This window comes from Pipra filicauda, unplaced genomic scaffold (genome assembly GCF_003945595.2).
Source record: "Pipra filicauda isolate LSUMZ 115617 unplaced genomic scaffold, ASM394559v2 scaffold72_size3293161_pilon, whole genome shotgun sequence".
NCBI classification, from domain to species: domain Eukaryota; kingdom Metazoa; phylum Chordata; class Aves; order Passeriformes; family Pipridae; genus Pipra; species Pipra filicauda.
The window spans coordinates 380448-402891 of record NW_024104898.1 but is presented as its reverse complement, the minus strand read 5'-3'; the positions used below and the strand labels follow the sequence as shown (position 1 = coordinate 402891).

General features: G+C 39.3%; 1 protein-coding gene and 1 long non-coding RNA gene across 5 annotated transcripts in view; one reads left to right on the top strand and one right to left on the bottom strand.

Annotated features, from left to right (window-relative positions):
- Positions 1–3364: 3364 nt before the first annotated feature.
- LOC113995213 lies at positions 3365–8378 on the bottom strand. The gene is made up of 3 exons (XR_003543304.2): positions 8338–8378; positions 6262–6383; positions 3365–3992 (listed from the first exon to the last, which is right to left on the bottom strand). It is a non-coding gene; the product is annotated as an uncharacterized LOC113995213 (long non-coding RNA).
- The window catches only part of RMDN2 (regulator of microtubule dynamics 2), a 48717-nt gene continuing 34209 nt past the window's right edge, over positions 7937–22444 (top strand). The window contains exons 1-5 of one of the 4 annotated variants that reach the window (XM_039389471.1): positions 7937–8046; positions 8863–9329; positions 15865–16060; positions 17073–17175; positions 19280–19340. In XM_039389471.1, the coding sequence (XP_039245405.1) occupies positions 8875–9329; positions 15865–16060; positions 17073–17175; positions 19280–19340 (815 nt within the window). In that variant the 5' untranslated portion in view covers positions 7937–8046; positions 8863–8874. The other 3 variants (XM_039389473.1, XM_027735064.2, XM_039389472.1) reach the window with 3 other exon arrangements.

Sequence of the window (22444 nt, the reverse complement as noted above, 5' to 3'; positions counted from 1 at the left end):
CGGCCCTCGTGCCCTTGGAGCACGCACGCTGTGCACGGCACAGTACGCGGTGTGGCTCCTGTCCCTGCCATCTCCTGCCCCTGCTCTCACACGGGTCACACCCGCCCTGAAACCAGGCAGCGATGCTGCTTCTCACACTTCCTTGCAAGGCTGTCGTGTGACCCGGCTCCTGTGGCAGTTGCGGTTCCCAGGCTGTGCCTGCCCATGGCTGGCACGGACCGATTAGCTTTTGTGCCAGGGCCGTGCTTCGGCCCGGGTACCCCTTCTCCCGGCCTCCCCCAGCGCGTGTGCGCGGCAGCCTTGTCCTGAGCTCCGGTGCCAGCACCCCTTGGCAGGAGGGGGCTGTTGCGCCTTTAGCGTTGGCAGAGTTCGGGGTGAAGAGACAGTGGCAAATGGCAGGGTGCCGTGTGACTGTGAGACAGGTGGTGTCCCCAGGGCCGTGTGTGGCCTCGGGGAAATCACGTGGGCCGCGTGTGCCTCAAAATAGCCCTGCAAAAGCTTTGCTGTTGGGGACTGAGGGAACCAACCAACACTGATTATGGGGAGGCATTTGTATCGCGGGTTGCTTTGGAGTCAGCCAGTACCCGACTTGTGCCCTGAGCTCCTCAGCCCGGTGCTGCTGGTTGCCTGCTCTCCAAACTCCCACTTGCAAGCCCTGCATCGGCAGTTCCAAACATCATGGCACGGAGACATAACTGCATCATGACACTTAATAGTGGCGTGATGATGTTTTTGACAAAAATATCAAGGAAGATCTAAATGTTATTGCCCAACGTTAGTTTGAAGCCTAACACAAATGAGTAGAAAGTATCCTGAAATTAAACAGATTTCTTATTCTACACATTTACAAATTCTGCTTGCATGGTCATTTGGGAGAACACTGCACTGATTTTAAAACATAAGCACTTTTTTTAGCATTCTTTCTGCATTTTGGAACCAGGGTCTCATGCAAAATAGTGAAATGGATAACTTGCCTACATCATTTGTTGCCTCACACTGTTGGCACTTTAGAGTAACTTGATGTGTATCAGAATTGTTCAGAGTGTGGTGCTAGATTTTATGCTTATTTCAAACTTTTTGCTCAGTAGGACTTGCGTGAGGAATTAAGATCTATAGACACCTTTATAGGCATTTTAAATTTAATTTTTTTAATATAAAATAGAAATGTAAAAAAGGATTGGTTTGCAACTGGAAGATATACCATATTTTGGTATATATCATATATGCCACAATACTTTTGGAAATTATTTTCTTGCCTTTGAAATAAGACCAAATAAGACCAAACCAACCTTTACATTCCCATTCTATTTACAAAGTGACAGACACAATCCCACTGAAATAAACACAACTTAATCAAATTGATTTGACATTAACTTTTCATTTTGCCAAATCTGGGACAAGCCCTTCCATTTCTGTATTTGACTTTTCTAGGTGTTTTTGTTGCTAAAGTCCCACTTTCCCAATCGAAGACTATTGGGCAAAATATAAAGTGCCTCCTTTATGAGCACAGATGATCTTGAAAAGCTACTTAGTAATGTGCTAAAGTGGATTATATCAATATGTAATAGAAGTGTGTCAAGTACTTTATGTGCCTGTTTACATACAAATCTGTATTTGCATATGCATTGGAAAACAAACCAAGAAAACAGAAAAACATGTTTCAGTTGTTGGTGCAATTTCTTCTTAAAGCTGGAATCTTACTCTATTGCTCTCAGAAATAAGTGGTATTTCAGTTTGACTGAATTTTCACATGCCAGCGAAAATGCTTTGAAAACAACTACTCTGGCCCAAAATCTGCCTGTTTCAGAGTAATAGTGCAATGTTGCCTGAGATGCTTTTCTAGCTGTCTATTAGATTTGGATTTTTGAAACTCCATATTGAGTAACCATGCAGTAGTTTTAAATAGTGTCTATAAGAAGTGGCAATAGAAGAAACAGTTTCACTGCTTTCACAGACAAGAGTAGTGCTTATACGCCAGAATGTACTGGGAGGGATTTTCTGCAAAAATGAATGACAAAATTCTGGGCAGTCAAAACAGCCTAAATCACAATCTGGACCACAGTGAATAATGATTCCTCATATAACCCACTGGATTAATCACACTAACACAGTTTTTCTATATTAGAAAAAATATGCAAACATTTCAAAGGCCGTAATTACCATTCTTGACAATGAATCTTAGTACCGTCTTTTACAAGTGTTGCAGTTGCTGCAGCCTCTTTTTCCACAAGATAGCAGCACTAGAACTATGAATGAGCAAGGGGCTTGTAAGCCAATCTCGCCAAAATTCAGAAAGGCCACCTGGTTTATTTACTCTTTAACCTTCAGGAATTTGAAGCTCAGAATCAGAGGAAAAGCTTCTTAAACACCAGGACTGAGTGCAAACACCAATTAAAATAATAAAATGTACATTTACAGTTTACTTTAACAGACCCATCTCCTGAAAAAGCACATCACAGGACTTAAAACAATCTGCAAAACTAAAATGCTGTGTGTATAAATATATTTGTGTGAGTGTATATGTATGCGTGTGTGCATTGAATACAGTAGAAATCTTGAATATAGCAAAAGAACTCGTCTTCCTTGTATACAGCAAAAATCTTCTAAGTGATTAAAAGTTTGTTTATGCTTCCCCTTAACTTAAAAGTAATTTCATCACTTTTCCTCATACTTTTAGCTGCAATTCTTGATTGTCATTGTCCAAAAGTGATTCTACAGTGAAGGAGGAACCCCTTTACCAGCACACGGCAATTGCCAAGGGGAGGTGAGCTCCCTCCCTGTATTCGCTCTGTCCTACCTGAATGATTGTGTAACTCTCATCAAAACCTCCTAGTGTAAATATGTATGTATCAAATAATGATTTGGGTTGGATTAGGTGTGCACTTGGGAGGCAAATTTCTTGGCAACCTTTGCTTCACCATGTACCAGGCGCAGAGCACACGAGTTGCACTTTGGCAATATCCATTGCAGAAGCACACCCAAGGCACTGTAACCAGAAATGGGCACACAGCCCCTGTGATCCGGCTTGGAGCTAGCCAGAAGTTAACCCAGGACACAGCATGGATGGCATGACATCAGCATGAGCTGTTTTGCCTACAGCCTGTCAGTCCCCACTGCTTGCTAATGTTCACAAAACCTTAGTGGACTAGATGAAAAACTTAAAAGCAGAAGGGTAATTTTTTTATAAGCTCACAAGTGGTAGTACAGAAGAGGGGCAAAAATAATGGAAGAACGGACCACATCACCTGCATGATGATTGTTTTTTAATGTGAAATTGCAGACATCCTAGGGCCATATAGTAGTTGATATTTACTGGAGAGATTGATCTGTGGAGTTCAGGAAGGAGCACACTGGAAACAGTAAAGCTCTTTAAAATACTTTAATATGCTCTGAAATAGCATATTGATAGGGAAGCTGAAAAAAAAGGCACTTCTCATTCAAATACAGCAGGTGATGTAGAATATGTGTGTGTACATACACATATATTCATAAAAAGTTTGACTCTTTTTGAGTTTTGACTCTCAAGGAACATAAAAATATATCTGTAAAACATACATTTATGCACACATATTTTTTTTGTTTTTATAACTATTCATATGTTTTTCCTCTTTGGAGTATACCCAGGCACTCCTAGGACCATTTCTCTCTATGAAGAAATCAGACAGTGCTGTGGAATTACATCAGATATAGCCTTGACTATATCTGATATTTATTTCTATTGTTGTCGACACAACATATGCAAACTCTTTTGGGCTGCCAACTCTCATCTCTTACATCAAGGAAACTGAATCACGTACCTTGGCCTGAAAAAACTAACACAGCTTGCATAAATATAGTTTGATAATGTCCTTGAGTTTCCTGAAGACGCAAAGAAGCAGTAACAGCGTGTACGTTTTTTCTTTTTCTCTTTTTTTTTCCCTTTTTTTTTTTCTTTTTGAAATGCCATGCCATTGGTGACCATTTGTACTTGGCTGAAACTGCAGCACTGGATCCTATCGACAAAATAAATAAATAAATAAACAGATGGTTTATTTATTAGTGCAGTTGAACTAATGAAGCCAGGTTTCCTATCAGGTTATATCTTGCAGCTCAATTCCCTCACATCTAATAAAATGTGAGCTCTGCTCCTGTCCTTGCAAAACGCTTTTCTCCTGTGTGGGTTCTCAGTTGTGCACCAAGGGATAAGCAATCTTTCCTATAGTGGTGGCACTAATTCAGGGCTTTCTCCTTTAAAAGATCAAGTAACTCAAAGAAATTTGTCAGAAGTTCTCTGTAGAATTTGACTGAGATTGGCAAAAAATCCCAAAATATTGGAGAGGATGTGGAAGTACACTTAGATTTTTACGCCCAGCGACATAAAGGCAGCAGCAGTCTCATCTCCCCTGGGAACTGTGCTAAGCAGTATATCTTTATTTCAAGAAAACAGAAAAGGTCAGTGTGCTATTACCCATCATCTTGAAACTTCAATTGATTAATTTTTCATTAAGGGCACTGGACAACTGTTCAGGGCAAAAGCAGCAGAGAATATAGACAAGTCTGATAGTGAATGCTTCCCTTTGAGGTAAGATATGATTTTGTTTTTATAGCAAAAAACTCAGGAGAATTCAATAAAACTTGATAGAACAAGTAGTTTTTCTGGCAGGCTGGTTGCAAGTCTGGTCAAAGGTGTTTAAGCTTTCACAATGTTTGGTGACTTATTAACAATGTTTGACTTTATGCCTACAACACAACTACTGAAGTAATAAGTATGAACTGTTACTAATACATTAAAGGTTTTTGTGTTAGTAACAGGCAGTAGATTAATCTCTAGTTGGGGACGGGGGTGGAGAAGCATTTCAGAAAGAACAGCATACCATAAATGTACGGAAGAATTACAGCTGAAGAATTTTATGTCAATTGTAAAATACGAATGCCTCCCATACAAAAAAGAAACCACCAGTAAATGAAGCTATACCTTGTCTGAAAACAGCATGAATCAATTACTTACGATGTCATGGTTCTCTGATCCATTGAACATAGTCGCTCAATAATAAGCTAACTTTTCTAATATGACACAAAAATACTGTCCAAGTTCAAGATTTCCCAAAAGACCAGTAAACAACATGGCCTGGTTTTACAAAAATAGTGCTGTAATAAGGCTGGTGTCCTAGGCAGGTGTGTCTGTGTTGCAGCACTGGTGTGGTAAGGTCACGCCTGTACATCTGCCTGGGGCCAGGGGTGGATGGAGGCAGGATGTTCACAGGGTCTTACCACCCCAGAGCTGCTGGCCTTCTTGAAACTACTTGGAGCAGCCTTTCAATACTTAAAAGAGTCTATAAAAAAGAGGGAGAACGACTTTTCACTAGTGACAGGACAAGGGGAAATGGTTTTAGATTAAAAGACGAGAGATTTAGATTAGATTAGTTAAGAAGAAATTCTTTACTGTGAGGGTGGTGAGGCACTGGAACGGGGTGCCCAGAGACGGTGTGGATGTCTTATCCCTGAAAGTGTTTGAAGCCAGGTTGGATGGGGCCCTGAGCAACCTGGTCTAGTGAAGGGTGTCCCTGCCCATGGCAGCGGGGTTAGAACTAGATGATCGTTAAGGTGCCTTCCAACCCAAACCATTCTATGATTCTTTGATTCTATGAACTGGACATTTTTATTCTGTCACAATTGTCTGAAATTAATTCCAGGTTCAGGAGCTAATGGGTTGGGAAAGTGTCATGGTGTTGCTTGACAGAAGAACAGCACACGGACAACCTGGGGGCATAAGCTTTGTCTTCTTAGGAAGTAAGGCTGAAAATACATTAAAAGTATTTGGGGCAGGCCATTTTATAACAGATGGTTATCTGGGCTTGCATGTTTTTTAGGACTTCAAGTACAAAGTTTCTTTTGAACTAGGAAAAATCTGCGTGTAGAGGAACAGTACTTTTCTAAAAAGTTTATTTCAGTTTTTTAGAACTTATGTCATATTCAGGCCAATTGAATTGTGTCAAATCTGGGTAAATGTATGTTTAGTTCCTCAGGTTGGAAAGTTGTTGTCTTCTGGAAGGTTACTACATACATGCAATAACTTCTGTGCTTCCAGACTGCTCTGCCTGGGTAAAATGGCCACAGGTAAAAAGCAAACAAGGACTTTGGGACCAGACAGGGGACTTGATTTTCACACTTGCTACATATCCAAGCAGCTGTAGATGGCAATTCTCCTGGGCCATTACTTTTGAAAACAGGTCCCCTTGTCTAAGGCCTGCAGCCTGCGACAGTCACTTAGAAAATACTCACTTAGGTATTTGCATCCATAGTATTTTGTTTCAGCTTTGTGCTGTGTTTGTCCTTTGATTAATTCTCTTTTAAAAATCCTTTCCTGTTTTAATTGGCTTATAGAAGGATTTTAGCAGATTATACTGAAAAAAAAAAAAGAAAACAAAAATTAAAGGTTATTCAACACATTTAAATTACCACTCCTGAACATTTGGAGATTCATGTTGTCTTGTTACATTTTAAAACACTGATGGATTGTGTAACTGAAAACCATTACTTACAGTGAAATTTGTTAAAATAATTTGAGTTTAGTGAAGTTTCCATAAAATTGAAGGTATTTTCATCCTTGGTTTAAAAATCTCAAATTACAAACATGAACAAATGATACTGTTGTTGTTGGTTTTGTTTTGTAACTAGGAAATCTGTAGAATACTTAAAGAGTATTCATTTTTCCATTCTAACAAATTTCTGCCTTTCTCTCAGATTGCAGTTTGGTCTTATGTAAGGCTAGTTTCATCCTCAGGTTATTAATGAAGAATTAGTAAGGAGCTGTAGTTACTTTAAACTAAATCTTTGTTTGAAGATAAATAGACATTAGACTGATTTACAATTGCTAATTTGCACTAAGACTGAAAATTCTTGAGTTCTTGGTACCTCATTTAGGTAGTTTTTTTGTTTTTAACAGCACTTTGTTTACTTTTTAAAGCTCGCTAGTATGTTTTTTAAGAACTACATCATGTTCCTTTGATTGATATGGCTGAGGATAATTCCAGCTGTTGAAGAGTAACTTCTTTCATTGTATAGAAACAGTGGTTTCCACAATGGTTTCCTTAAGCCCTCACACATAAGAACATGAGTTTTATGCTTGTCAGTCGTGGCAGGATGTTATGTATCAGCACCCTCCAGAAGCCTTCAGGGAGACAAATAGTCACAGCAGGTTGGCTGTGATGATCCTTCTTCCATTCAAGGACAGAAATAGGAGGCAGATCCAGAAAGAAATACTGTTAAACTCAAGTTCTGTCCCTCTACTCTGTTCTGTTGAGACCCCAGCTGGAGTGCTGCATCCAGCTCTGGGGTCCCCAGCACATAAGGGACATTGACCTGTTGGAGGGAGTCCAGAGGAGGGCCAGCAAGTTGATCAGAGGGATGGAACACCTCTCTTAGGAGGAAAGGCTGAGAGAATTGGGATTATTGAGACTGGAAAAGAGAAGATTTTTGGGTAACCTAATTGTGGCCTTCCAGTACCTGAAGGGAACTTACAGGAAAGATGGGGCAAGGCTATTTACAAGAGGTAGTGAAAGGACAAGAACAAATGGGTTCAAATTGAAAGGGAGTAGAGTTAGATTAGGTATTAGGAAGAAGTTCTTTACTGTGAGGGTGGTGAGGCACTGGAAAGTTGTGGATACCCAATCCCTGGAAGTGTTCGGGGCCAAGCTGGATAGGGTTCTGAGCAGGCTGGTCTAGTTGAAGGTGTCCCTGTCACCAGCAGGGGGGTTGGAACTGGATGATCTTTATAGTCCTCTTTCAACCCCGACCATTCTATGAGTCCCTCCATGACTTTGGGCAATCTAGAATGGGCTTCGGTGAAATCAGCCTTGGGCCTTTAGATGGCTAAAAGTGCAATGAAGCTTTTGTGTCGGGACTGCCCGTCTTCCTGGCAACTGGGCGGGGTTTCGCTGTGATTTTGAAGCTTCAGATCTCCACTAATGGAGTGAAAATACAGTTTCTCTGGAGCTTAGAAGTAGCAAAAGGTTAAATTGGCGAAATCGAGCAGCCAACACAGACTGAGGACAGACACACGAACAGGTACATTTGCCCTAGAACGGCGTATTCGAGCGATGTGTGTGGCAGGTGCAGCCGGGCGTCCCCCGGGATTCCCAGCGCTGCGGGAATCCCTCCTCCACAAGGCAGGCCCGTGTCCCGGGCAGCCCGGGCAGCAGAGCGGCCGAGGCCCGTCCCCCTCGATCCGGGTATCGCCGCCCCGGGGCGGCTCCGCCGCCGCCCCCTGTGCCGCGGCGGGATTGCTGCGGGGCCGCCCGGGCCGGACGCGCCGCCGCTCCCGGACTGCTCCGTTCCGTTCCGGCCGTACGTACGTACCAGGGGCGGGCCGGGCTGGGCTCGGGGCCGACGCTGCTTGGGCTGGGGCTGCCGGGGTCGGGGCCGGGGCCGGGGCTGGAGCGGGCTGCGGGGCGGCGACCGGGGGGCTCTGGCAGCCCCTCGGCGCGCTGGGGCTGGGGGGAAGTGGGGCGCTGAAACGCCCCTCCGGGCGGCGCTCCGGCCTGACAGCTGGGTTCCTGCCTCTGCAGTGGCTGAAAATCCGATTATATGAGTTTCTCGCATTGAAACAAACAAATCCCGGGGTGCCGGGATGGTTGGAAGTGAAGGCTGCGGTCCTGCGCGCGTGCCGGCGCCCCTCACACCCCAAACCCACCTCCGTCCTGGTTTTGCTGTCTGATATATACACAGAGCCTTGTATTGCAGAACCTGCGAGAGTTGTGGTGTAACTTTGTGCCTGCGGCAGGCGCCAGCTGTTCCAGCCTTACACGCCAAAGCAAAGCAAGTCGTTTGGGTAGAGTAAGGGAAAACGTCTTAAACTCTGTTATTGTTGTCTCGTAATTTTAGGAGCGTGCAGAAATGTCTCCCTTCGAAAATAAAGGACTCGTACTGGGTATAATGGCAGGGACTGCTGGATTAAGCCTGGTGGTGGTTTGGTACCGCAAGATCCGAAAACGCGGGGCAGCTGTGCGTGTACGTGCATTCCAGGGTATAGGTAACAGACTTAATTCTGTGGGCTTGCAAAATGAGGCTCCTAATGAGCAAGGAGCGGTGATGGTTTTACATGGGAGGCAACTGCAGATATTAGAAAAATTGAATGGCCTGCTACTAAGTGTGGACGAACTGAAGAGAGAGGTGGAATTTCTGAAAGAAGCTATTCCAAAGCTTGAAGAGCTTGTTCGAAATGAGCTTCAAGGGAAAGGTGGTGTTCAGAGAGTTAGCCCGTCACACAGAGCAACAAGGCGGAGAAAAGCTGAGACAACTTCTGGTGCAAGAGAAACTACCAGCTCTGAGGAGGCGGAAAGTGAAGGAGGGTGAGTTAATAATAATTTGTATATACAACAGTACACATGCAGTGCAAATTGTATCAATACCTATGTGAAATTGTAAACAGGAGCCCTTTTAAAGTTTTATGTGGATTTTATACTTCTCTATATTTAATGGAAAAAAACCCCCAGAAATTCAGATTAGCAGGTTTTGGATCAGAGAAGACTCTTGGTGACCATCTCTGAACCTGCACTGTGGCTGAAGTTGGCTTAATGCCAAGCATAATACAGATTTTTTTAGGAATGTGTTTGGTAATGATCTGATGCAGTATTGCTACATAGCTATGCAATGAGAGACAAAGTTCAGAATAATGGTGTAATTTTGAAAGTACCTCTAGTAAGAAAGTGCTCTTCTGTCTTTGCTATAGTTAGTTCAAACTGTATGAATGCTCTTGTGCTTTTCATGATAATTGTTTTCTATGGGCCTCACAAATGAGTTATTGCAGTGTTCTGCCTAGAGGTATTGCTTACTGTGAAGGCAATGTCCCAATGCAACACACGTACAAGTGACAATGTTTATGTATATTTGTGATTGTATACCCTTTCTAGTGGCTCAAAAAGTAATCATGAGTGATTTAGGATACTGACTCAGTAAGGTAGAAAGTTCCTAGTTTTAGCCCCTTCTTGTAGTCCCATTGCAGTTGATGGGATCTTTTACACTTGTGAGTTGAGGAATGTACTTGTGGGGAATAGGGCCTGGAAAAAAACAGACCTTTGCAAAGGACAGAGCAACTCATTACAGTAAACTTTTCTCAGCTTCACCCCTCGAGTCTGTGCCTCAATACAGCACAGTACTGAAGGATCAGATGTACCTGGAGTCCGGGGGAGGGACTATATTTTTGCCTTTTCAAACATTGCTTAATATACCCTCCAGTAGTAATGTAAAAATGGTGATGACATTACTCTCCTGTAATTATGACTTTGTTTTGGTATAATCAGATTAGATGCTTATGCGCAATTTAATAAGTGTATGTTTATAGCAACTGAGTTTTTTGAACCGTTTCCTCACTGTGTCTTACATGGCTGCGTAGGCAGCATTTGCCTACTTATGTCACCTTTTTTCTTTAAAGGTATATTAATCAACTGTAATATTCTGAAGCCAGTAACATGCTGCATATAATAATTAATGGAATTTTGGTTTTAAGAGTTTCTCTACATTCATTTTCTCTTCCTGTGAACAGAATTTCCTGTTGTGTTACATCCCAGCCTACATGCTTCACAAGTCTTATATTTGGTACCATATTTTAAGACCTGTCAGTTCTACTATGAACTAGTTCTTTATTTTAAGTATTCAGCATTGGCAGAAGTATTCAAAGATATTCCTCCTTCATCTGGTGTAGAAAAATTTTGGTTCTATTAGTTTCTCAGATTATTTTATCTGTTGATTAGTTTGCATAGGCCTTTATGCTATGCCTAAAATATTTGGAGATGTAGATAAGACTAAGGGACCAGTTTATGAATAATTAGTCCATTGATGCAATATAGAGGTTATTCCACACCTAGCATTTCAGAAAGTCCCGTTTTTTGGTCAGGAGAGATGTGTGGCTCTTTGAAAAGAAACCAAGGAAACAGGTTCCTATTTGTGACGAAGAAGCTGATGTGATAATCCAATGCGAGTAATTATAGTGTGCGAGAGTATTGAATGTGTCCTTAAGAGAGGCCTTCTCTGACAAGTATTTGTGTACAGTCATAAGGAAGGAAGATAGTTCAAGGTTATAGTTAGTGTTAGTCATTTGGGGATATGCTTTTCCAATGCTATTTTTCAATCCCTTTTGAAAAGAGATGTTTTTTCCCTACTAACACCTTGTACTTGATGTTCTTGTTTTGCATATCTTCTCTAAATTTAAGATAATTTAATTTAAGTAATTTGTATTTTTTTTCTTCCTCTTGCAAATAGGTTGTTAATCCTAATGTGTGTACAGTTGCAATGTATATAGCTTTTTCTGGGGTCTTCTGTAACTTTAAAGACTGTAATGCATGTTCTGTGAGAGTTTACCGGGAGAATCAATAGCAACACATGTTCTTTTTCCAGTTAATGTACATCACTACTTCATGTGCTGTAGGTATAACACCATGTGCATTGTTTTATACTGTTCTGATGTGAATTCCATACACATTAATGCATTCAGTTGCTAGATTGTGCACTAGAGAAATGATTTTGCTCTTTGTTACTGATAAAACACTTTTTCACTTTGTGTACTCCATCTAAAGTACATGCAACGTGTTTCACTGCCTCAGCAGTATTTTCATGATATAGAAGATAGGATTTTGCTTGTGTTAAGCACTTCTGGTATTAACTGACAAATGGGTAGATGCTGGCAATTGACAGATAAAGTAATCTGAAGAGTTTTATGGATTTATGCTGGATGACTATACTGGTTTAAGGTTTGTAAACTTCTGGAAAAGCATTTAATGCTTCCTCATTTTTTCATGAAATATTTGAAGCTGACAGTATCTGATATCACCTTTTGATCTGCTGTGGGCATATTCTCAGTGTCACTGTTGGTATTCAACACCTTGGGAAAAGAAGCATTTTTGCCTTTCAAAATGATATATTTCTGTAAGTGGAAAAATATCACATGCTTTTTAATAAATGAGCTATAGTTTTACATGATAACAGGTAATTTAAATGGAAGGTGGACTGAATGGATGAGACATTAAATGCTAAAGAGCCTGCCGTTTCTAGTCTGTGCTTTTCTGTATTCTGTTCTTACTGGTTTGTTTCAGTTTCCATCATTTACTAGTGAACTTTTAACAATTGAGAATGGGTAACAAGCTCTCGTTCATTTACAAATACAATAAATTGTGTCTAGATGATCACCTGAGATGGAGTGTCACTGAATTCTCCTCTTTGTGATTTTAAAGCTGTTTCCTCCCTGATGTGGCAGTGATGAGCCCTTGACATCGGTGTCATGTTTGGCTCCAGTCTTCATCTGGCCCCGTGTCCCAGCTTTTCAAATTGCAGTTGGCATCAGTCACCACAAAGATTCACCACAGTACATTCTTTTATGACAGATGTTCTATTTATAATTTTTCCTTGAAATAGTTTAAATATTCAACAGGAAGAAACATTTCCCTTGCCTGCTTCTGTGTATCACTTCACTTAGCATTTTTTAATTTATTTTGCTGCTCGTTTCTTTCAAATGCAACCTTCAGTTGGCCTAAGAATCCAGTTTGCCAAACTTTTCCTCAAGGGCCTCTTACCATTATGGGTGGCTACACACTTTGCTGGAGCATCCAGTGCAAATTTGATCCAGATCAGTCTGTGACATATAATCTCCTTTCTTTTGAATTGGCTCAAGCAGATGAGACGGTGTTTGTGTCAGCTTCTGATTTTTCTATGTTGGCAGGGAGACAACAGATGATATTTGATCCGTCTAAGAGCTGAGGTGTTGTGAACAAATGATACCTGGTTAGGCCCAGTGTCTGCCAGTGTACAGGCAATTCAACTCAGTCTTTGAACCACCAAAGTGCATTTACACCACAATGGTGTTTTGCGCCCTGTAGCTCAGGTTTTTTTTAATCCAGTAGTGGTCGCTGGGATTTACTGAACTGCTTAACCATAGTGGGGTGAGTCTCCAGCACAGTTTCCATTTGTTCTTTGATCTTTGAACAGTTCATTATGATACAGCTGAGTCCTGTTGGTTGACTGTTGCTCCTCACATTCTTATCACAGTTTTTCTCTTCTGTTTAAATTCTATTGGTAATAAAGGTGAAAATGAGTTGGCACTGACTTTAGACATTTTTTAGAAGTTCTTCCATTTTCTCAAATATTGATCAATGTGTTTATCACATGTAAATACTCACTTTTCTGTTTATCATCTGATAAAACCTCTTGCAGGAAAACACCAGGTAAAATTGCAGATTTCTGTTATATGGAATATTTGTAAAACAAACCATAATGACTCTTCCTGGTTTTGTGTTTATTTCCTTTTTGGATTAGTGTCATTATTCCACAGATGTCTGGAATTTTTAAACTGTGTTAAGAAGAATCTCCATTTCTGTTTGTGTTAGTAGTGATTTTTAGTGCTTTAGAATGAGTAGATGTGTAAGACTTAGCTGCTTTGTTAAAGTTGGTTATCAATCAACAAATAAATAGAAGTTTGTGCTCATCAAGGTTTAAGATGGTCTGTTCCATATTTAAATTCTTTGAGGATTCATAAAGCGGATAAATAGAGGAGGGAGGAGAGAATTTCCCGGGACAGTGGAAGTGAGAGGGACTGGAGAAGAAATTACCTGCGCTCTTTGCTCTTTCTCAGCACAAATGTAGCCTGGAGATCAGATTTCTGTAGGAGAGATGGGGTGAGGAAAGGGTTGATGCAGTGTGGTCTGATCTTAAAAGATTATTCTTCCTTGATATTTTATAATTAACTCCTTAGGGGTTCACATCATCTGTAAGATAGTGACCTACTTCACACTTTTTCTATTTGAGTCTCCCAGTAAATACTCTCGTATGACTTATCTGATGTCATATGAATTTGATGTTTGGCCTCAATTTGATGTTTGGTCATGACAGTTTGATACAGTGCTGCTGGAAATCTCTGCTGGGCTTGTTTGGACTGACAGCCCAGTGGGCTTGGCTGTCAGCCCAACCTTGACCTTTATGTTTTTGCTGGGAGAGTAATGTTTTGTAATAATCACTTTTGTCTATTATCTAACCTTGAAACAGTAGTGAATTTTAGCAGATGTTTACGCAGCAAAGATAAAGAAGACAACATCCACATGGACTCCCAAACACTGATTCTTTACTTTCATATCTACCTGATTAGGTGGCATTTGAGGCAGTGCTCAAATTTCTGAAACTAAGGAAATTGCCTTGACTGCTTAGCTGTTGCTCTTTTATATTATCTAGTGCCCTTATTTTAGGTTGGTAATTGCACAAATCCTCAGTGTATTTATCTTTTAATTAGAGGGAATGGGGCATCCAAACCATGGGAGGAAAAATACTTTCCAAACATACTTTGCATCATAGAACTATGTGCTAGAGCTAAAAGGCCCCACTCCCAAAGAAATACCTTGCACTTTTGGTAAAGTTAGGGCTCTTACAAATGCAGCCTATATATGATGTACCTCTGCAACCACTTCAAAAGAACTATGGAAGAACAAGATGCTTCTGAAAATTAAAAGAAACGTTCAGTGACTGAATATAGTCTCTGCAGGATACAGCATAGGATGTGTCATCAACTTCAGCACCACCAAGATTATGTAAAACAAATCTGTAGGAACTTATGAAGTTTCCTATCTCTGCTCTGCTCCATTATGTTTTCCAGTTTAAAGATGCACATGTGGTTTATGTACGTATTGTTTTATCTAAAAGTATTTTTGACTACTCTTTCCCATATTACTGGGTTAATTTTGCAGCAAAGCTGTCATACCACATCTAGCACTTCGTACCTTGATAAGCCATTGTACTTGTTCATTTGCAGGCTAAAAAGTGTGTCTGTTCATGTGTTAGTTATGGACACTTCTGGAAACAACATAATGAAAAAGGGATACTTAAAAGCCATGATTAATAACCTCCACCAGTAACATTCTGCACTGGTTCTATTTCTGAAAAAAACCCAGATTTTATATATTTTGACTGTCATGGCGTACTTTGATTATTCAGTTAGTTAATGTGTGCGGTACATTCCATGCTTTTTGTGCTCCTAGTAACCATTTAAAAAAGTCTCTGAACCTAATACCTTTACATTATTATTTCTCCCCAGAACAGTATTTTCAAAAGTGGAAATTGGGAAGATGAGGCTTTTCTTTCCGTTTTTAGTGCATACATGAGCAAAACGCTACTTTTTAAAAACAATGCCATCAGCTGCTCCTCTGTGAAATTGGAGTACGCTAATGTGTGCTCATCACTTTGGACAGTAAGGCCACCTGCTTATCTCTGCATGGTATTTATGCTTTTGTAAATATTTCTTTGTCCTTGACTGCCTTGTGCTGAGTACTTATGCAGTAAGCATAATTAATTAAGGTCTTTCCCAGTTTGAGATATTCTGAACTTCAGAATGCTCAAAAGAAATAATGAATTGATAGCAATGGTGTTATTTATATTGGCTTGTATTTAGATCTTAAAAGTGTTTAACAAAATATTGTATAAATTATTCTTATAGCACTTTTATTTTGGTTTGTAAGCTCATTCCTATTTCAAAAAATAGGGAAATTGAAGAGTTGAAGAGGCCTATTCAGGGTTACAGAGCATGTCTTAAAACACATGGATGATTTGAAGTGTTCTGTGTTTGAAACACAAGGCGACGTGTTTCTAATATGTACCTGCATTTTTTTAATGAAGTATTAAGCAGCAGAACAGGGTAATTGCTTGCCTGTTATGTTTGGAGTATGATTGTACTGTCCCTTTGAAGGTAAAGCTTTTGTAATAATAATAATAATAAGCTTGATACCATGAATAAAAAAATCCTTTAAGGTTGGACAACTGGGATAAATTGTGCTCTGAAATTTTTGCTTCTGAGTTTAAGAATGCTTTGCCAATATTTTTATAAAAAATGGTTATTATTTTCTGTGATTTTAGTTATCTTACAGCTCATACTGATTCTGAAGGAGACTCTGAGGAAGAAAAGAGATGTATGAAGCCACCTGATGCCATGGTGAAATCAGAAGAAGAAGAAGAGTTGTTTAATTTTTTACAGCAGGTGGACAATTTGCACAAGGGTTCAGAGGATGATAAAAAGAAGGGCTTCAGACTGCTGCTTGAGAAAGATAACAAGGTATTATGGAGTAACTTAATATTGTGTTGCTATTAACTTATGCTTTGCACTGCTTTTAAGAACTTAGTATGAGCTTTAAAATGCACATAAAAAGGGAAGATGAAATTTCAAGCATATTTTTAAAATACAGTGAAAAAGCAATATTTCAAGATGGTGTCAATATTCGTGTTGTGTGGGCATGAAAGTTCTACAATTTCATATCCCATTCAGGCTCAATAACTTTGAGGCTTTGTTTGATGTAGGTATTCTTGCATGCAACAAATACAGATGATGGGCTTTTTTCTATGTAAATGATACTTACTTTTACTGGTTTTGGAATATTCTGTGAGAAAATCCTGTGGAATTAAGTTGTAAGCAGACCTAGTGTTCTCAAGAAATTATAACTATGAGCATCTAGTCTGCTTATCTCTGATATCCTTCATGTGAATTTTTCCTTTGACTTTACTGTGCACATATGTAACTCCAAATAAAATTTAAGGGTGGTTTGTTGTGTGGTGCTTTATTCATGGTACCATTTTCTTCTGGTTTGGCAAACATTAGTTCTGATTATATTTTCATTTACATATTGGAATACCCAGAAAGGTAGATAAGAGATTAATTGTGAGTGAGTATAGTGCTTATGGCCTCCCTAAAGAAAACACACATCGCTTCATTCAGGGATCTATTGTGCTTTACTGGGTTACCTTTTAAGTTTTTATATTAAAAATTTTAAAATAATATTTATATTCATTTATATTATATTTTTATAGTTACATTTTTAAGTTTTCATATTAACCTGATTCATAAAATAAAACTCTTTAGACAGCCTAGAATGTTTCCAAAAGCTAAGTTCTCTTTTGTTAATGAAAATTGGTCAATTGCTTCTCACATAAACTAAAAGTAGTATGTAGATAGATGCAAAATAAACAAAAAATTATTACATGTTCTGATAACTTGCTTTAAGCATTATGAATGTAAACTGTTTAAATCATATTCTGATCAATTTAATTATGCAGCTGTGGTCTACTTTCAGTATGAAAACTGCGTGGACTTTCTGTGGAGACTTGCACGTGCTTATGGAGATCTGTTTGAGATGACTACTGATGCTGAGGAGAAGAGGAACTATGTTATTGATGGTAAGCAGAAGAAAAATGTTTATGTAGAATGCTATCTGAATGTAGTGAAACATGCTTCAAACTTTAAGTTTTCCAGTGAAAGGAATTTGCAATCCAATAAATGGGAGCATTTGTACTGTAATAAGAATATTTTGTGCAATAAACTGCCACAGTATACAACTTCAGTTCATTTTTTCCTCACTGAGAGATCCAAAATTGGTGAAGGAGAAGTATTGTGGATCATAATCGAAGGCTGTTGACTCTGGATAGTGCCTTAAAATCCCGTATTTTGTTGAGAATCAGATGAATACAGAATGTGAAAAACCCCAGATACTGTCAGCAGTTTCTTAATTACATCTTTGGGAGAGTGTGAAGAATAAATAAATGCCTAGGTTGGGTCAAGGTTTTTTTTTCTGCTTTCTTGTGGCAAGGACCACTCCTGCATATATTGTGGTGAGGGTGGGGATGAAACTTTGTGAATCTGAAGAAACTGTTGACCAGAAACAGAAGTGTGTGAAAACTGGTGTTGCTTCTAGGCATCTCTCCCTATGTATCCTGTTTGACAACTTAATCTCTGCAAGGTTCTGGTTTTCTTCTTCAGAGCACTTTTTCTTTGTTGCTTTTAAAAGCATTGCCCTTTCCTTTGCTGTCTGGATGCATATTGGCTGGAGGTACAGTTTATGTTTCCCTTTTCGTTTTGGACCACCTTCGTTTCATTACATTAGAACCTACATCTTCTCTACCTGTGTCACTCTCCTTCAGTCAACACACTGTGCTTAAAATAATTATTTTTGCCTGGAAGTACTTCTCTCTCTCTCTCTTTTGCTTCTTGATTGCCTCTCTCTTTCTTGCTGCACCAAATGAAGTTTTTAAATGTATTCCAAGTTTGGGTTATTTTGTCTTTTGTGATACTTTTTGTCAGCGTTTTATTCTGTCAGCATTGACAACATCACAGACAAAGAAGTCTGGATGCCCTTTGTCATCCTAAAAGACAGTGTCATGTCTTTGTGCTGTTGTTACATACTCCATAGCCAATCTCAGCTTGTTCTTCCTTGTTCCTTCCTTATTACCATCTTTTAGTTGCTTCCTTTACTCAGGAAGACTTGCACTGCCTTAGCTACTTAATCGATACTGTCTTTGCTTTAGTAGGAACTTGGCTATTTTGTATGGAAATCTCACAGTGCAGTGAGGATTATGACACAAAGTAAATTACAACAGTAAATTCTGTTGTTGGAGCCTTTGCTTTTACCAGTGACTACGTGTAGCCTCAGCTGATGGAAGATAATGGCATAGCAAAAGACAGAGAGGTACAGAATGATGGAGTGAAAGTGGGTCTTACGTGTTGAGTAACCAGCCTAGTTTGGCTCATTTTCATGAAACGGGGGTGGTGGTAGCTTTTTTCATCTCAGTTTTTGGAAGTGGTGCGGAGGGATTGAGGCTGTGGGGGAGCTGGCAGTAGTTTCGTGCTTATTTTTCCTTCCACTGGGTTGGAGGGCTGTGTATGCTATTCTTTGTTTCTGTGAAGTTAACTTGCAATACAGAAATGTCCGTGTGGCTTAATTGGTTGCAGCTGAGACTCTGCAAACAGCAAGCATCTCATTTGAACTTCTTACTGGGAGCATGAATTTGATCAAATCACCTACTGTCATCTTTATTCAGTTAGTGGAACTTTTAGTCAGTTAAGTGGAACTTAAGGGAAGTCTTTGTGCTAGAAACAAACCAGCTAGTTTATTTGTGTACCCAAGTCAGGAAACAGCTTTGCTGGTTCTTCTGACAGGTGCTTCTCCAACCTGCTGTTAAGAGTCTTCAGTCTTACAGACAACATTGTGTCCTTTGGCAGTCCAATCCAATCCTTCCCTAATTACATCTGAATTGGATTTAAATAAAAATAATAATAAATAAAAAAAATAGATGTATGCATGTGTATATGTGTGTATATATATATATGTATGGAAATGTAAATGATGTAAAGCCAGGATGTTACATTGTCCATCTAAATGTTTCTAAGAACAGGAAGCAGTTTCTTCTTTGCTGCTAGAATATATCAGGTCGGTTTGTTCTTGGGAGGCACCTAACAGGTGGAAGAGTACAATAAATCCTTTAATATATTCTACTCCTTTTACAGGAAAGATTAAAGCTGAAAAAGCTGTTCAGCTGGATGATGGGAGTGCTGAGAGTCACCAGTGGTAAGTTTGAGAAAGTGTGCAGTTTTAAAAACTTGTATGTATCAAATCCTACAAACCCCCCAGCCTTCTTTGGCTCTAAATAGTGCCCACAGCAAGTTACATTTATCATACTACAGTTTGATATCAGTTTCATAAGTTACTCATTAATATTTTTTCCTAACTTTATGGGACTCAATTATCCCCAGTTGCAGCTAAAAATTACATTGAAGTATTCTGTGAAGTATGTACTATAGAATGTGAAACAACTCAATAACAATACTTCAGCATGACCATGTATTTTGTCCTTTCATTTTCTTGTAATAATCTAAATTCTTATAATTAAAAATAGATATAGAGGACTATGGAAATTTCAATTAACTTCTCAATTTTTGTTTTATCATATAATTTTCCTTCAAGCTTGACACTTATTTTAATTTCATAGGCCTTGCCAGAATTAACAAACTCTGCAAATGTAAATATTTTTTATCAAATCAACATTATCAGGTAAAGGATAATTCTGCTGAGTTCTAGCTGACAGTTCTTCACCTTACTATTTTATTAGTAAATATTACTGAGCTCCTGATTTCTTTTCTAATATTGTTAGCTTTTCCTTTCCATTTTTGTTTCTGCGTTCTTCACTACTTTTGTCATTACATATGTAGGGTGGGATTTCACTAAATTTTTACATATCTAAACCGAAGAGTTTTATCTTAGGTTCCTTTCACAATCAAAAAGAAAGCAGCCAGTTCTGGAGTGCGGTTCATCTGAGTCAGTTTTGCCCATTTTGTCTTGCATGAGGGTGAGATGAATTCCTCCTGAGGTTCAGTTGACAACATCTCCATTGCCAATGAAGGGAGCGCGTCAGCTAGCTCAGGTTTAGATACTTGATTAGACATAGATCTTTTCGTTTAATTAGGTGACTCTCTGGCTTGGTTTATCTGTTTCTGAAAGCAATTTACAGCCATTTGTGCTCTTTGCCTGACCACAGTCATGGTCACTTCTTCAGGGTGATGCTGGGGTGCCCATCTCAGCTAAAGCTATGTGTATAAACCACCACAAAATCACATGCAAGTATGAGTCCTGCCCCTCCCTTCCTCCTCAGCCCACAAGACTGACAGAATATCCTGTTATAAATACAACTTCACTCGCAGAAACTATGCTGATAAAACCTTACATGTTGTTTAAGGACATGTAGGTGGTCTGCTGAACTTCAGATGTGAGATCCTGTACTGACAGGTACATCTACCAGGGGAAGAACTACAAGTGTGAGGAGATGTGTTCCAGAGGTTAGCTCAGAAAGCCAAATTGAGAGACTTAAGAGGAAAATATTATGTTTTGTAATCTACTGCTTCTCGTAACAGGCAATGGATTTCTGCATGGTTTAGTTTTCATCCTTTTTGTATCTGGGTAAATGTGAAGGTTTTATCAGTTATTGTTTAACTGGTGGCTCTCTAATGGTATAGATGAACACTACAGATTTTAATAGTTTCCTATATTTTTTTTTCCTGAATATATTATCCGCTTGACTTTATTTTTTGAAATCTTTCTGACTGTATGCATGACTTCTAAAGTGTGATGCCAGTATTGGTTATGCTTATCTAACTGAGGCTCTGAATACTGGGCAGAATGAGCTTCCATGATCCAGAGGGACATTGGTATATCTTTGACATGACAACTGTTTTTCAGTCTGTGGTCTCAGTAGATCCTTTTCTGCTGTGCTACTACTTAACCAGCTGGACTTGTTTTGTAACTTTTTTTTGGAAACTTGTTTTTTTTCTTTCTTATTCCTTGTAGAGTTCTTTACACGTATTTCACGTTTATTTCAGTCCATTTCTCAGGCATATTGAGGCCATTTAGGTTTGTAAATGCATCCCCTCCCAGATTACAATTTTATTTCAAAAGTGTTTTGTTGTTGTGTGAGTTTTTTAAAATCATTGACTTCATTAGTGAAATTTCTGGAAGATAATGGACCCAGCACTGAACTTTGTGGGACACCTATAATGATGCTCAGGTTCATATGAATCTGGTTGTGCAACCATCTCAACAGGTGATTTAGTCTAAACAGTATTTCCATGGGTGAATTTCTGAGGAACATCAGATAGGACAAAGGCCACATAAATTTCAAGGTATTTGTTACATTCCTCTAATATTGCAGACTTGTTTGTCTTATCAGAAAAGAATTTTTTTTATATATACCATTTGTTCAAAAAAACCTTGTGTTAACTGTTTTGTATGCTTATGCACTTACAGAATAATTTATCTTGGAATGTTTTCAGGTTATGCTGGTTTCCCTGTAACCCCTCTCCTTTCCTTTCCTTTGTTTCTGTAGATGGCAACTATATTTACCTTTTCCCTTTCTGTTGGGGCTTGCTGCATTACCCAGGAGACTTTGGAAGTCAGCTGTATGTCAGATCTGGATTGCTCGAGTCTGGCCTAATGCAAATTTATCCAGTTTATTTAAACATTATTTCACATTAATCCATGTAAACAGGAAATAAGACTTCAGGGAATCTTCCCTGTAGAAACTGCTCTCAAAGTTGTATGGAAACAGAATTTTGCCTAAAGTCATAAATAGATAAGACTGTGTGTAAACAGAAAACAGTGCAATACAATTAAGTCATGAATAAAGAACACGTGAAAGTAATATGAAATCCATAGTTAATAAGGATAATAAGAGAGAAGACGACTGAAAAGAAAAAATAGAACAAATATTTATACAAAAAATGCTAGGATCACTAGCAGATGGTCACTTAAGTTCAGAGACAGAGGGCAGTACCCAGCTCCAGATTGACACCTGAATGTACTGTATTGTATGTGTCTACATGTGAGTGAGGTACTTGTCTTTCACTTACAGGGGATGGAGACTTGAAAGGCAACATGTGCCATTTGATGTGCCAGGATATTTGCATGGCATGGCAGATATCACACAGGACCTTTGTGGGTCTGTACACTTCCAGGCCAACATCTGGAATTGGTGGGAAACCCTAGGGCATCTCCAGTGGCAGTAGGCACCTGTGTCCAGGCAGGGATCCTGTTTGATCAGGATTGAACAGGGTCTCTCTGCTGGATGTAATAGGAGATTGGATACACAGAGATGAGAAGCTCAGCATGAAAGCAAGCTCAGT